Here is a 16,945-nt window from a genome sequence, read left to right on the forward strand (position 1 = left end):
GGCAGTATACTGTCCTCCTCTCCACTGCCCTGTATACTATCATGTCTGCTGTAAAGGCAGTATACTATCCTCCTCTCCACTGCCCTGTATACTATCATGTCTGATGTAAAGGCAGTATACTGTCCTCCTCTCCACTGCCCTGTATACTATCATGTCTGATGTAAAGGCAGTATACTGTCCTCCTCTCCACTGCCCTGTATACTATCATGTCTGATGTAAAGGCAGTATACTATCCTCCTCTCCACTGCCCTGTATACTATCATGTCTGATGTAAAGGCAGTATACTGTCCTCCTCTCCACTGCCCTGTATACTATCATGTCTGATGTAAAGGCAGTATACTGTCCTCCTCTCCACTGCCCTGTATACTATAATGTCTGATGTAAAGGCAGTATACTATCCTCCTCTCCACTGCCCTGTATACTATCATGTCTGATGTAAAGGCAGTATACTGTCCTCCTCTCCACTGCCCTGTATACTATCATGTCTGATGTAAAGGCAGTATACTGTCCTCCTCTCCACTGCCCTGTATACTATCATGTCTGATGTAAAGGCAGTATACTATCCTCCTCTCCAGGTGACCTGACCAATTTGGCTGGGCAGAGGGAGGAAATCTGATTACAAGCAGGCAGCTAGGCTCCTCCACTTTTTCATTTCTGGCATTGTCTCAACAGGTGCACAAGCTCAGCATTTGGCATCTACTATACCTTTTATGGTTATTCATTGAATGATTTTAAATGTTATACAATAAGCGAAATAAACAGTCTCACAACCCAGAACCAAATACAAAAATGTATCTTCTCCTTATACATTCAACGAGAAAGAGCTTCATTCAGGGCAGGTTTCCTATTTTTATGGCCATAATGTTGAGTGCTGTCTCCTCGAGATCACATTTCCTTCCCATCTCCCACCGCTTCACTTAAAGAGAGAAAAAAAGGCACTGATATGACCCCTCACTTAGTGTAGTCTGACTGTGTCCTATTCCCTCCTTTCAGATAAATGGAACAAAGTCAAAGTCATTGTATTACAGTTGGTAATTTGCTTACAACAGATTACCTAATGTAAAACGCAATTGCAACAGCCTGTTGGCTTTCCTTTCAGCTCTTTGCATGCATCACTAAACAATACATTTGTAGTCATCATGAATTCTACACAAACACACCCAACCTCTTGCCCAAAATAGGGTGAGTGTGAGAGGGTTAGCTTGTGTTCCCATGTCAGGAGAGTGTGACAACGTGGGTTATGTGACATCCTGTGTGTACCTCCTCTATACTCCTGTGTGACCTAGAAGAGCCACCCAATGACCTAAATACCATAGATAGCTTCTGGCCTGAGGCCCAACCCTTGCAAGGAGTTGTCACGGGGTTCTGTAGTACACACTGGGTACTCACTCAAGGTGTACGGCTTGATAGACGGGCAAAATGTTGCAACAACCCTCTTTTACAGTGAGAGACACAGATGAGTGTTAGACGTTGGCGAGCACAGTTGGAATTCATCCCTTGTAACCGTTATACAATTGTTTTGTCCCGTAGACTTGTACCTGCTATGAATATTTAACACGTAATCCCGGCCTTCAAAATCTAGAACAGTATGTTCTATAATAGGTCACAGACTCACAGTGTATACTGTCATCGGTGTACTATTACCACAGATTATAAACCTGCTCTGATGTAAAACATGGAAGCTGAAAGAGGTCCTAGAGGTCTGGTCTGAGGTGCTGCTCTCGTCTCTGAAAACAGAAGATATCCTCCTATAATTGTATAAAATGAGGGCAGATCTCCTTACGTGTCCTGAAATAAACCGTCACTGTCAGACGGCTTGGAGAGAGCTCCATGGCAATGGTAAATGCAATTACTTCAAACGAACCAGACACGGTGTACGAATGGACAGTCCATTATCAGAGAGGATGCAGCACATTTACACCTAGTGGTATGATAGCAGGAAACGGTTTATAAATTCGGTCTTTGTGGTTTCTAGTGTAGTATGTTAGGACTTGCACTATTGTTGTTTTATGTTCCCACCCAAGTTAACATTAGGTAACATTTGCAATTGTAAAATTAGGTCAGGTTTAGGGGCATGTCATTTGAGTGTCTTATCAAACAACAGAGACATGAAACACAGACACTGAGTGAGAAAATACTGTTAATAACAGACCTACATCTTGACAGTGGCTGACTATAGTGCGCCAAAACTAAAAAATCCTAAACTCAGCAAAAAAAAGAAACGTCCTCTCACTGTCAACTGCGTTTATTTTCAGCAAACTTGTGTAAATATTTGTATGAACATAAGATTCAACAACTGAGACATAAACTGAACAAGTTCCACAGACATGTGACTAACAGAAATGGAATGATGGTCAAAATCAAAAGTAACAGTCAGTATCTGGTGTGGCCATCAGCTGCATTAAGTACTGCAGTGCATCTCCTCCTCATGGACTGCACCATATTTGCCAGTTCTTGCTGTGAGATGTTACCCCACTCTTCCACCAAGGCAGCTGCAAGTTCCCGGACATTTCTGGGGGGAATGGCCCTAGCCCTCACCCTCCGATCCAACAGGTCCCAGACGTGCTCAATGGGATTGAGATCTGGGCTCTTCGCTGGTCATGGCAGAACACTGACATTCCTGTCTTGCAGGAAATCATGCACAGAACGAGCAGTATGGCTGGTGGCATTGTCATGCTGTAGGGTCATGTCAGGATGAGCCTGCAGGAAGGGTACCACATGAGGGAGGAGGATGTCTTCATTGTAACACACAGCGTTGAGATTGCCTGCAATGACAACAAGCTCAGTCCAAGGATGCTGTGACACACTGCCCCAGACCATGACGGACCCTCCTCCTCCAAATCAATCCCGTTCCAGAGTACAGGCCTCGGTGTGATGCTCATTCCTTCGACGATAAACGTGAATCCGACCATCCCCCCTGGTGAGACAAAACCGTGACTCATCAGTGAAGAGCACTTTTTGCCAGTCCTGTCTGGTCCAGCAACAGTTGTGCCCATAGGTGACGTTGTTGCCGGTGATGTCTGGTGAGGACCTGCCTAACAACAGGCCTACTAGCCCTCAGTCCAGCATCTCTCAGCCTATTGCGGACAGTCTGAGCACTGATGGAGGGTTTGTGAATTCCTGATGTAACTCGGGCAGTTGTTGTTGCCATTCTGTACCTGTGCCGCAGGTGTGATGTTCAGATGTACCGATCCTGTGCAGGTGTTGTTACACGTGGTCTGCCACTGCAAGGATGATCAGCTGTCCGTCCTGTCTCCCTGTAGCGCTCACAGTACGGACATTGCAATTTATTACCCTGGCCACATCTGCAGTCCTCATGCCTCCTTGCAGCATGCCTAAGGCACGTTCACGCATATGAGCAGGAACCCTGGGCATTTTTCTTTTGGTGTTTTTCAGAGTCAGTAGAAAGGCCTCTTTAGTGTCCTAAGTTTTCATAACTGTGACCTTAATTACCTACCGTCTATAATCTGTTAGTGTCTTAACGACAGTTCCACAGGTGCATGTTCATTACTTGTTTATGGTTCATTGAACACGCATGGGAAACAGTGTTTAAACCGTTTACAATGAAGATCTGTGAAGTTATTTGGATTTTTACGAATTATCTTTGAAAGACCGGGTCCTGAAAAAGGGATCTTTCTTTTTTTGCTACGTTTATCTACATATGGGCCACCAGTGACCCAGTTAGGTGTGGGATTTATTGAGAGCGCAAGGTTATGTAACGCAATCAAGTAAATGGTCTTTCACTTGTGATCTATGGTCAATAATCCTGAACCCTAAATACACCACAAAAAAACATATAAAGGGAATAAGCTATAGGGACCTTATTACCATCTTGAGCAAATACCTGAGAAATATCTACAGCACACAATTTATTCATATAACGACACTGGCTGGAGAGGCCTGCTATGCACATACAATAAACTAAATACTCTCTAATGAACCCAGTGAGTAGGATGAAAAATGTATTTTTCACCCAAAAAAATGTATAAAAAAAAAATAGTAATCTTTTATTTAACTGGGCAAGTCAGTTAAGAACAAGTTCTTATTTACAATGACTGCCTACCCTGGCCAACACTGGGCCAATTGTGTGCCGCCTTATGGGACTCCCAATCACAGTCGGATGTGATACAGCCTGGATACGAACCAGGGACTGTAGTGATGCCTCTTGCACTGAGATGCAGTGCCTTAGACCACTGTGCCACTCGGGAGAATTTACAGCCCTGGGTTAGGAATAGAGGCCCTTTCAGCCATGCACTGTAACTGTGTGAGTTGTTGATTGTAACACGTAACAGCTGTCCAAACTACAGCCTCCCCTTTCTCCCCCAACCACCTGTGGAGTGAATTACCCCGCAGGCAGAAGGAACCAAGCCAGCAATCAAGAAGCCCAGACTGGCGACTCTCTTTGACCAGAGAGAGAAACTAATGGCCAAAACAACAACGTGCACGTGGTGATGGCCAATCAGGCTCCGTCCCCAATCATAGTTTCATGGGTGGGTAAGGAATGGACACCCTTCCTGCTGTTCTCAAGATTGACCCCAATTTCAACAACTCGGCCTGCAGGTTTTGATCTATGTATTGTCACACAGCGTGAAACCTGAGGATTTGGGAGGGGAGAGGGGGATGGTGATATGTGGGCCCTTTGTTAGCAAGTAACCGCTGATCGTCATTTGCCCAGACTTGAGAAAGCCTGTTGCAGCTGCTCTCTTCCTTTCACATGAATCACCACCCACCGCTACAGGAAATCCGGTTAAATGTTGTTTCTTTTTTTCAAATACGAGAAACCATGTTAAATCCGTAATAAAAAATAAATTCAAGCCACTATAAATATCTTAAGATTTACTGTTATATTCAGAAATAGACTATGTACAAATCATGGCTGCTACTGAGTTGGTTTTGTGATGACATCTGAGATTACATAATACTTTTTCAAATCAAATCAAATTAGTCTTATGCGCCAAATAGAACAGGTGCCGGCCTTAGAGTGAAATGCTTACTTACGAGCCCCTAACCAACAATGCAGTTGGATAAGGATAAGAATGAGAAATAAAAGTAATTAAAGAGCAGCAGTAAAATAACAATAGCGAGACTATATACAGGGGGGTACCGGTACAGAGTCCATGTGTGGGGGCACAGGTTAGTTGAGGTAATATGTACATGAAGGTAGAGTTATTAAAGTGACTATGCATAGATTATAACAACAGAGAGTAGCAGCGGTGTAAAAGAGCGGGGCAATGCAAATAGTCTGGGTAGCCATTTGATTAGGTGTTCAGGAGTCTCACGGCTTGGGGGTAGAAGCTCTTTAGAATCCTCTTGGACCTATACTTAGAATACGTGCATAACTACAAATACCTAGATGTCTGGCTAGACTGTAAACTCTCCTTCCAGACCTCACATTAAGCATCTCCAATCAAAAATGAAATCTAGAATCGGCTTCCTATTTCGCAAAACAAAGCTTCCTTCACTCATGCTGCCAAACATACCCTTGTAAAACTGACCATCCAACCGATCCTTGACTTCGGCGATGTCATCTATAAAATAGCCTCCAACACTCTACTCAGCAAACTGGATGTAGTCTATCACAGTGCCATCCGTTTTGCCACCAAAGCCCCATACACTACTCACCACTTCGACCTATATGCTCTCGTTGGCTGGCCCTCGCTTCATACTCGTCGCCGAACCCACTGGCATCTCACTGGTCACCCCCAAAGCCAATTCCTCCTTTGGTCGTCTTTCCTTCCAGTTCTCTGCTGCCCATGACTGGAACGAACTGCAAAAATCACTGAAGCTGGAGATTCCCATCTCCCTCACTATCTTGAAGAACCAGCTGTCAGAGCAGCTCACAGATCACTACACCTGTTCATAGCCCATCTGTATACAGCCCATCTATCTACCTCATCCCCATACTGTATTTATTTATTTTGCTCCTTTTGCACCACAGTATCTCTACTTGCACATCCATCTTTTGCACATCTATCATTCCAGTGTTTAATTGCCATATTGTAATTACTTCGCCACCATGGCCTATTTATTGCCTTAACTCCCTTATTTGCTCACTGTATATAGACTTTTTTTCTACTGTATTATTGACTGTATGTTTTGTTCATTCCATGTGTAACTCTGTGTTGTTGTATGTGTCAAACTGCTATGCTTTATCTTGGCCAGGTCGCAGTTGCAAATGAAAACTTGTTTTCAACTAGCTTACCTGATTAAATAAAGGTGGAAAATAAATAAATACTTGAATAGGTTTTGTCGTGCCCTCTTCACGACTGTCGTGATGTGCTTGGACCATGTTAGTTTGTTGGTGATGTGGACACCAAGGAACCTGAAGCTCTCAACCTGCTCCACTGCAGCCCCGTCGATAAGAATGGGGGTGTGCTCTGTCCTCTTTTTCCTGTAGTCCACAATCATCTCCTTTGTCTTGATCACGTTGAGGGAGAGGCTGTTGTTCTGGCACCACACGACCAGGTCTCTGACCTGGCACCACACGCCGTGCAGTCATGAGTGAACAGGGAGTACAGGAATTGGACTGAGCAAGCACCCCTGAGGGGCCCCTGTGTTGAGGATCATCATGGGGGATGTGTTGTTACCTACCCTTAACACCTGTGGGCGGCACATCAGGAAGTCCAGGATCCAGTTGCAGAGGGAGGTGTTTAGTCCCAGGGTCCTTAGCTTTGTGATGAGCATTGAGGGCACTATGGTGTTGAACGCTGAGCTGTTGTCAATGAATAGCATTCTCACAGGTGTTCCTTTTGTCCAGGTGGGAAAGGGCAGTGTGGAGTGCATCATCTGTTGATCAGTTGGGACGGTATGCAATTTGGAGTGGGTCTAGGGTTTCTGGGATAATGGTGTTGATGTGAGCCACGACCAGCCTTTCAAAGCACTTCATGGCTACAGATGTGAGTGCTACGGGTTGGTAGTCATTTAGGCAGGTGTGGGAACAGGCCCTATGAGGTCTGCTTAAAACATATTGGTATTACAGACTCGGACAGGGAGAGGTTGAAAATATCAGTGAAGACACTTGCCAATGGGCAGCGCATGCTCGCAGTACACGTCCTGGTAATCCGTCTGGCCCTGCGGCCTTGTAAATAGTGCCCTGTTTAAAGGTCTTACTCACATCGGCTGCAGAGAGTGTGATCAGTCTTCCGGAACAGTTGGTGCTCTCATGCATGTTTCAGTGTTATTTGCCTCGAAGCAAGCATAGAAGTAGTTTAGCTGTCTGGTAGGCTCGTGTCACTGGGCAGCTCTCGGCTGTGCTTCCCTTTGTAGTCTGTAATGGTTTGCAAGCCCTACCACATCCGACGAGCATCAGAGCCGGTGTCGTACAATTCGATCTTAGTCCTGTGTTTGCTTTGCCTGTTTGATGGAGGGCATAGCAGGATTTCTTATAAGCTTCCGTGTTAAGAGTCCTGCTCCCTGAAAGTGCAGCTCTACCCTTTAGCTCAGTTAAACTAAACTACTGAACTATTGAGTCGCCAATCATATCATAATCTCAGCAGGAATTTATCTCTGACAGATTTTCTTTCACAAACTAGGTTTCCATCCAATTGGCAACAGATTGTCATACTAATATTCAATTTTTTTTTAAAAAAACATATAAACAAAATGCTGATTTTCCCACGAGTTCTATTTCCATCAGATGGACTTGTTGTTGATAAAAGGCTGTGCTTGATGACCTGGTACACGTAAAATTACATTTGCTGTTCAATTCCCACTTTACTGATGGTTTTGGCACAACACATTTCCCGTTATATAGCGAATGTGCCCACTCTGGTCGTGGCACGTGCACTCTAGCCACCAGCTAGCATAAAACGGTTGGATGGAAACCTGGTTAGTGTAGATTACTCGTATCATTAAATATTTTGTCAATCGTTTATTCGGAACCCCAGTATTAGCTTTTGCCGACACAGCAGCTATTGAATGTCAAGTTTGAAGGACAAATGTCGATTTGTTTACTTTGATTTGAATGTAAAGGGTGGGTTTCATTGTTTTTACCAGTTCTTCATGGAAATAACCTCAACAAAGGAAGCTTAGGGCGGGAGGTTTGTCTTTTGACGTCAACAGTCTGGCAACAGAATGAATGCGTGTGTATCGCCTCTCCGATTGGTCCTTCCGTCACATAGCTGTTGTGATTGGTGAGAGCTCAGCCAGCGCAGTTACATATACCTGCTCGAGCTTCCATTTTGTTGCAAATCAGACAGTCGAGAGGGAATATAAGTATACATATCTTTTACACCGTGTAAGCTCCACACATTTCTAGATTCTCCATCCAGAGATTTCAGACTTCAATAAAAAAAATCTCTGACAAACGGCTTTTACCAACCAAGCCTGAGGAAGTCGGTAAGAGCCGGTGTTGTGTTTAGCTAAATTGGTTAAGTTCATTTAGCTAGAATGTGTGACGCCATACATATGAGTGGTGTTCTTTGTTTTGTTGCCAGATTTGTGACCTAGATGGATCGCTATTTACTTACAATGATGATAACCCTGAATACATAACTTTAGTATAGTAATGTTAACAAGCACACATTACGGTTAATCTATGCGTATTTTAAAATGTAAAAAATAATGTATGCAGCTAACGTTCACCAAGCTAGCTGACGAAGACGTTCGCATTCTTCGAAGCCAGTGAAAGAGGATTATTAGCTGTTTACGTGGTGGCTTTACATAGCTAAACATGAACGTTAGTTAACTACCTTCTTTATTTTCCAGTATTCCAACGAATATCCATTATTTTACTACAGTACCAGTTTAAATGAATTTTACCTGACAGTTGCTACTTGTAGAATGTAGTTAGCTCACTGGCTAACATTATTAGTTGGCTTTGTGACGATGCATGTTTGGCACACGAAAGCTGTCCCCATTCTCAGTTTGTAACATCAACAGTTTACACACTTGGCTTGTTATCGAACGCTGCGCGAGCAGTATCGTGCTATTTTACCCGAATTATTAATATAAAAACATTTTATTGTTTAGCTCGCCGCCTTGGAGCATTTTCGTGCGCTGAAGTGAATTGATGTTCTACTCGGCTTCACGGGAAAAAGACGCTCATTGGCACATGACAACTCCAGTTCTTGCTGGACCTAAAAGTGCAGCGAGAAGTAGATCGAAGACTACTTCGAGGACCTGGAGCCCAATTGGAAAGGAGAAATTAAGGAAACATCTCTGCACATTCAACTTTCTAACAACAAAGAGGTAGGCAATGGATGCGACACTGTTTTCCCAGTTGGGTGGGGGAAGGGCTGAGTTTTTGCACGTAGCCAATTGAACTCTTTGAAGTAGACTCAGGTATTCATATTTGTTCCAGAAGTTCTGTTCTAGTGTATATATATTTTAGACCTGATTGTTAAAACGGGGTTTGTCAACCGGGGACAATTGTCATTAAAAAAAAAAAAAGTGGTCAGCATGTAAGAGTAGCCTAGCATTAAGAGTGTTGGGCCAGTAACTGAAAGGTCGCTGGTTCGAATCCCTGAGCTGACAATGTGGAACATCTGTATGCCCTTGAGCAAGGCACTTGTAAGTTCTGGATAAGTGTTTATGCAAAATGACTAAATAGTAAATGTTAGAAGTTTAACTTTGATTTCCTCCTTCAGGTGACACACTGTGTGAAAAGTACAGTATGGGAGGTGGAGAGAGGTACAACATTCCAGTGTCCCACCCAGAGCGCCCATTGCCCAAGAAGAACCATCAGTTGGGCCGGGCCAAGCAGAGAGTTGTCCGCGATCAGAATGGAATGACAACAGTAGCATCCTCAGGGGCTGCGGGAGGTCCTCACCAACATGGCCACCGCAAGGGAGCAGCCTACCCCTGGTTTCCAGAGGCGCGGCTGGCCGCGTCGGCTGAGAAGAAAAATGCTTCTGTCCGTTTTGCCAACACCTATGATCAGAATTGGGAGGGTGCTGTGTCCCACCTGAACACACTTCTGGCTGCCCAGTGTGGTGGCCCGAGCTATGCAGGGGCCAAGTTCAGCGAGCCACCCTCCCCCAGCGTGCTACCCAAGCCCCCCAGCCACTGGGTCCCCATGGGTACCCGTGACAGCAGGGAGATGATGGCCTTCCAGCTGAAGAGCCTCCTCAAGGTGCATGCCTAGAGATGGACTCCCATGACCTGGTCTTTCAAAGCCAACGTGTGAACGAATGCCCCTCTGAAGACTCCTGCCTGCCTAGAATGCCCCAGCGTTGTAATACACTTTTAGCTATTTTAGATTTGAGGTCTTCGCAGGGTGGGAGGCATTTTGCTGGAACATCTCTCTGCAAATGTTTGGCACCCTTTTTGTTGAGAAACCACAGATATTACAGCGCTGCAGCCTTGTCGGTGGGGGAGAGTGTTCTCATTGGAGTCTGTTTCTGTCACTAACGATGAACTGGATATCCGTCGTGCTCTGTTCTTTTTTGTTTTGTTTTGTTGTTTTTTTGTTGGCCGTTATAGCAAGTCTCTTCCCAAACGGTAGGGTTGGATATTAGTATACACATGTTCATGCGGTCTCATTTACAGTCCATTTCTGTGGACAGGTAATTCTTACTTTGGCACGTTAAGTTCTGTTAATCATTAAGGATTTCACCTCTGATAACCTGGTGCTGCCTGAAGCACAATCTACAATAGTAGCATTTCTTTTTAGTTTGACTTATTATTTTCCATCTTGTTTTTGGGGGATGTAAAAGCCACTGTTCTGCAGGGAAACCAGAGCTATCTTTCAGGCGAGAATCAGCTGTAGTAGTGAGTACAGGTCACAAGAATAACCTCAAACTGAAGTGTAGAGGCCATGGCACACAGGCCTTGGACGTTCAACTCCTGTACTTTTTTTTATTGCGCTGTGCGCACTGCACTATGGCAGTTGTGCTGGTCCAAGGCCTGCAGCTCTATCCTACAATTATTTTGTCTATTTGTGATGTAGTTAATCAATGAGTCAGTTTTGTCTTAACCAAAGCAATGTCTTTTGCTGTGAATTTTTTATTTTATTTTTCTCTCGCCATCTCTCCTTTGTATGTCTGACGTGGTTACCAGTGCCATATCAACCACGTTGGCTTGAGTGGCGCAGGGAATTGGTCCTCTGGGTCACTTTTTCAATGCAATCAGTACTGCTATTAGCCACTTTCAAACTATCTCCTTCCCTACTGAAACCCCACCCAGTAAACAATGCGGAAGAGGGCCAGATTCAACAGGGATGTGGGACTGTAAGTTTCGCAACCTCGATCTCCTGTGTCATGGCCCTGTTTGCTGTGTGGCAGTTTCTTACGAGGAAGTGCAAAGTTGAGAGAAGTGCGTAACGTGGCACAGAGGACGTTAGGCGCAAGGCCAGTGTGGATCTGTTTACATTTAAAGTATCCAGCAGCAATCTCCAGATACTCACTGCCTCCTGCACCCTATTCTTGCACTGCAATCAAAATTGTTTTCAGAAGTTACAGGCTGAGAGGCCCTTTTTATTGGTGGATGGTTAATTGACTATCTCCCTCTAGGTTCTAATTTGAGGGGAGGCAGTCTTTTATTTTCTTTGCAGAATGGGAACTGTAATGGCCATCTTAGAGACGACAAAACAGAGCTCACGAGCTTGAAATAAGTTAAAGAGCCATGTAAATAATTAAATGTATAAAAAATACTTGTAGCATATGTACATTTAGCAGGGTGTTTTTAAACCTGCTTGATAAAGTATTTTTAGTAATAACACTGAATGTATAAGTCATGCTAAGGACATGTCTTGACTTCAAATACTGAATATTTTTGTAAAAAAGAAATCTGCCTATAGCATTTGTCAATACCCCTGCACTGTGTAATTATTGCCAGTAATCTTGCACATGTTTTTTATTTTGTATTATGCACAGTGTAGGGTAAAAAAATGCAGTGTGCAAAAAAACGTAACTTACATTTGACCCTTTGAGTTGACTTCGATATGTATGAATTGTTAAATTATTTTCGTTTCCAGGTGTGCTACAGCCTGAAGACAGCCACTGGGGGCTGGTTTCCCAGACAGATTAACCCCAAACCTGGATTAAAACAACTATTTCAATGGATAGTCTCCATTGAAATATATATATATTTTTTATCCAGGACTACTTATGATTTGTCTGGAAAATGTGCCCTGAATTGAGTTTGTCAACTTGATTGTGCCTACATTTTAACTCAACATTGCAAACTTTTGTTGTTGAACCAACATGGACTTATGATTTTTGATTAGGTAATGTTATTCATTGACCAAAAATGTATATCTAAAAACCACCTTCAATTATCTGCTGTTCTTCTGCTAGAAGATAATTGAATTTGGCCCTATGTTATTGTGAAACTGTTTTTCAACTGCTTTTGTTTTGATATCTGTGTTTTTAATGCATTGCTGTTTATTTTTAAAACAAAGATGTCCTGTTGGTTTCTGCTAATGATTCATACATGTATAAGGCTCTTCATCCTAAATTTGAAACTGAAGGGTTTCTCAACAAATTGGCTCTTAATTTGTCCCATTTGTTTACTGTCACCAATGCTTATGAAATTATGCCACATGTCCAGACTTGATTTGAATTTGACAACAAAAACTCAAGCACTGCTTTAATTGGTCTAATCAAAGTAACCCCCCAAAAAATAAAATCCCTTCCCTTTCCCCCCTACTTTGTGTCTGTCTTTTCCTGAATGCGCTCATTATTCCAAACCATTTCCCACATTTAGTACAGCTTACTGTATTTATTTGAAAGTTACGCATGGTTATATTGCTGATTACACATTCTCATAGAATATTCGTATCCTCAGTAAGTGAAGGTAACTGTAGCACTCCTGTCATAGTGAAGTGCTTTCAGGCTAGTTAAGGATCACGTCACCCTAGACCCACTACAATTTGCATACCGCCCCAATGGATTCATCTGGACAAGAGGAACACCTATGTAAGAATGTATTATATTTTTTACTACAGCTCATCCTTCAATGCCATGGTACCCTCCAAGCTCATCATTAAGCCCTGGTTCTGCACCCCACCCTGTGCTACTGGGTCCTGGACTTCCTGATGGGCTATCCCCAGGTGGTGACAGTATGCAACAACACCCCCACTATGCTGATCCTCAACACAGGCCCCAGTGGGGTGCCTGCTCAGCCCCCTCCCGTACTTCCTGTTTACCAATGACTGCGTGGCCATGCAACTCTGACGCTAGTGGTAGGCCTGATTACCAACAATAACTAGACGGCCTACAGGGAGGAAGTGAGGGGCCCTGGCAGAGTGGTGCCAGGAGCTGATCATGGACAGCAGAGGGAACATGCTCACATCGAGGGTGCAGTGGAGAAGGTGAAAAGCTTCCAAGTTCCTGTCGCATCACTAACAATCTGAAATGGTCCACACAGACTTGAGGTGAAGGTGCAACAGCATCCTGTCGGGCTGTATCACGGCCTGGTACAGCAACTGCACCGTCCGCAGCTGCAGGGCTCTCCAGAGGGTGGTGCAGTCTGCTCAACGCCTCACTGGGGGCATACTGCCCTCCAGGACATCTGCAGCACCCGGTGTCACAGGAAGGCCAAGAAGATCATCAAAGACCTCAGCCACCCTAGCCATGGCCTGTTCACCCGCTATCATCCAGGAGGCGAGGTCAATACAGGTGCATCAAAACTATGACCAAGAGACTCTACCATAAAGGCCTGATTGGTGGAGTGCTGCAGAGATAGTTGTCCTTCTCCACAAAGGAACTCGTGTCAGTGTGACCATTGGGTTGTTGGTCACCTCTAAGACCAAGGCCCTTCTCCAAGGATTGCTCAGTTTGGCCGGGCAGCCAGCTCTCGGGAAGAGTCTTGGTGGTTCCAAACTTCTTCCATTTAAGAATTATGCAGGCCACTGTGTTCTTGGGGACCTTCAATGCTGCAGAAATGTTTTGGTACCCTTCCCCAGATCTGTGCCTCGACACAATGTTGTCTCGGAGCTCTACGGACAATTCCTTCGACCTCATAGCTTGGTTTTTGCTCTGACATGCACTGTCAACTGTAGGACCATATATAGACAGGTATGTGGCTTTCCAAATCATGTCCAATCAATTGAATTTACCACAGGCGGACTCCAACTTGTAGAAACAGCTCAAGGATGATCAATGAAAACAGGATGCACCTGAGCTCAATTTCGAGTCTAATAGCAAAGGGTCTGAATACTTACGTAAATAAGGTATTTCTAAAAACCTGTTTTCACTTTGTCATTATGGGGTATTGTGTGTAGATTGATGAGGATTTGTTATTTAATCCATTTTACAATAAGGCTGTAACGTGAAAAGTCAAGGGGTATGAATACTTTCCGAATGCACTGTACACACACACACACAGTACCAGTCAGAAGTTTGGACACCTACTCATTCAAGGGTTTTTCATTCTCCATTTTTACTATTATCTACATTGTAGAATAATAGGGAAGACATCAAAACTATGAAATAACACATGGAATCATGTAGTAATCAAAAAAGTGTAAAACAACTAAAAAATACGTTTGTGATTCTTCAAAGTAGCCACCCTTTGCCTTGATGACGGCTTTGCATTAACTAGGTGTCCATCCAATTGGTGAAATATTTTAATGCGAACATTCTAGAATCGGCATAAAGCAAATATTCGCATCATTTTCCCACCAGTAGTATGTTTCCACCAAATGGACTTGTTCCGTATAAAATCAGTGCGTGATGACCTAGTGCGCACAAAATATACTTTTCACTTCAATTTTCATGCACCGAATACACATCTAAAGTTCAATGTGTTCCCATTGTATTTTCAACTCAACTGATAGTTTTGTCATAAAAACTGTTGCGTTAAATAGCAAATGTGCCTACACTGGGCTTGGCATGGTTTGCAGATACAGCGGGAGTTGCCTGGTCTACTTGAGTTTATGGATGAGAGCGAGAATAATGTTATCTGTCAAATGGCAGTCAAGTACCGATCATGTCCACAGAATAAGACCCTCGATATTTATTGGAAAGCAGCAACAACCTTCACCATCCTGTGAAGTATATCATTTATTTCATCTGTAGCCTAATAAACTGGATGGTTTCCCCAAGTCATAATGGGAAGACCACACACCATATCATCACGTGACTCCAAATTTACTTCAATCGGAGTTATTTAAAAAATAAATAATAATACGCCTCCCGTCGTTTAGAAAATTACAATGAAACTATACTCGCATAAAAACTGGATGGAAACGTGGTTGACAGTCATTTTCCATCAATATACAAATAGCCTTTGCACTTGCCTGTCTGTATAGCAGTGGTAGTCAGGGTCTTATTACTGACCAGGGGGAGCACGACCCATATTGTTAGTATTTTCGGTGGCAGGCGGGAAAGACCCCAAAAGCATGTCATTGCAAAATGTGTAGAAAAGCTGATGATTTGCTTTAAAAATACATTTTCTGTCTCATAGAATAGCACTGGTAGGCATTCCGTAGCCCAAAAAATGCAAATGAGTTGTACTTTTGACGGGCCGACGGCCAATTAGAAAATAGGGTTTTTATAAATCACACTCCATGGGTGTTTCGGGGGGAGTTGGAATATGCAAAAAAAAACATTTCCAATTTACACATGCGTATTAATATAGACTTGTACATGTGTGAAATAGGACTCATTTAAGCACCCACCCACGTGCATTAACCAACATCCATTCTAATTTGGTGTCCGTTCTCCACGGATCAGTCTGTCCTCGACCTAAATAATCAGTAACAATTTAACATGGATAGTGTTTTAGACGTCCCAGACGAACAATTAGTGGTGGGCCTGGACCATCATTAATCATTTGGAATTATATTTATATTGTTTATCGATACCAGCAAGGCCTTTTAAAATCGGGTTATTCTTCACGATTATGTCCAAAAAAAAGCACACGACTGTTCCTGCAGGCACAAAACCCTCACAGACTTACTCTTAGCAGCCTGCTGATGGGCCATCAACTGGATGTGATTTCCCATTGTATTTAAACTGGTTACGTAGGTGTATGCTAGAACATTCACACCTGGCACCAAAAGGAAATCCACAAGCAGTTGTCTGGACTTCACAGAGCTGTGGAAGTGAAAATATTAATGTTCGCTCAGTTGCAAATTTGCCATGTATTTAAACAAACCGATAAATGGAAAAATGCAACTGATAATGGTGCCCATCACTAGTAACAATATTCTCAGTGATTACACTATATATAGAGAAGTATGTGGACACCCCTTCAAATTAGTGGATTTGGCCATTTAAGCCACACAGGTGGTTAACAGGTGTATACAAATCTAGTACACATCCATGCAATCTCCATACACAAACATTGGCGTTAGATTTGCCTTACTGAAAAGCTCAGTGACTTTCAATGTGGCACCATCAATCGGATTCCACCTCATCAAATTTCTGCCCCGGTCAACTGTAAGTGCTGTTATTGTGAAGTGGAAACGTCTAGGTGTGCTGAAGCACGTAAAAATCTGTCCTCGGTTCCAATATCTCTGGAAGCAACCACAGCACAAGAACTGTTTGTTGGGAGCATCATTAAATGGGTTTCCATGGCCGAGCAGCCGCACACAAGCCTAAGATCACCATGCACAATGCAAAGTATCTGCTGAAGTGGTGTAAAGCTCACCACCATTGGACTCTGGAGCAGTGGAAACACGTTCTCTGGAGTGATGAATCACACTTCACCATCTGGCAGTCTGACGGACAAATCTGTGTTTGTCAGATGCCAGGAGATGCTAACGGCCCGAATGCATAGTGCCAACTGTAAGGTTTGGTGGAGGAGGAATAAATGGTTCCGGCTAGGCCCCCTTAAAGATTAATGCTACAGCATACAATTACATTCTAGATTATTCTGTGGCAACAGTTTGGGGAAGGCCCCTTCTTGTTTCAGCATGACAATGCCCCGTGCACAAAGCGAGATCCATACAGAAACGGTTTGTCGAGATCAGTGTGGAAGAATTTGACTGGCCTGCAGAGCCCTGGCCTCAACCCTGTCAAAAACCTTTGCGATGAATTGGAACGCCGACTGCAAGCCA

The 16,945-nt window shown here is 43.6% G+C and overlaps 1 protein-coding gene across 1 annotated transcript; it reads left to right on the forward strand.

Annotated features, from left to right (window-relative positions):
* Positions 1-8,170: 8,170 nt before the first annotated feature.
* Positions 8,171-12,587, forward strand: pnrc2 (proline-rich nuclear receptor coactivator 2). The gene is made up of 3 exons (XM_020498245.1): positions 8,171-8,337; positions 8,971-9,189; positions 9,588-12,587. Exon 3 carries the CDS (start codon positions 9,614-9,616, stop codon positions 10,082-10,084), a length of 471 nt encoding a protein of 156 aa, XP_020353834.1. The 5' UTR covers positions 8,171-8,337; positions 8,971-9,189; positions 9,588-9,613; the 3' UTR covers positions 10,085-12,587.
* The last annotated feature ends 4,358 nt before the right edge of the window (positions 12,588-16,945 follow it).

Source organism: Oncorhynchus kisutch, linkage group LG13 (assembly GCF_002021735.2).
Source record: "Oncorhynchus kisutch isolate 150728-3 linkage group LG13, Okis_V2, whole genome shotgun sequence".
NCBI lineage: Eukaryota > Metazoa > Chordata > Actinopteri > Salmoniformes > Salmonidae > Oncorhynchus > Oncorhynchus kisutch.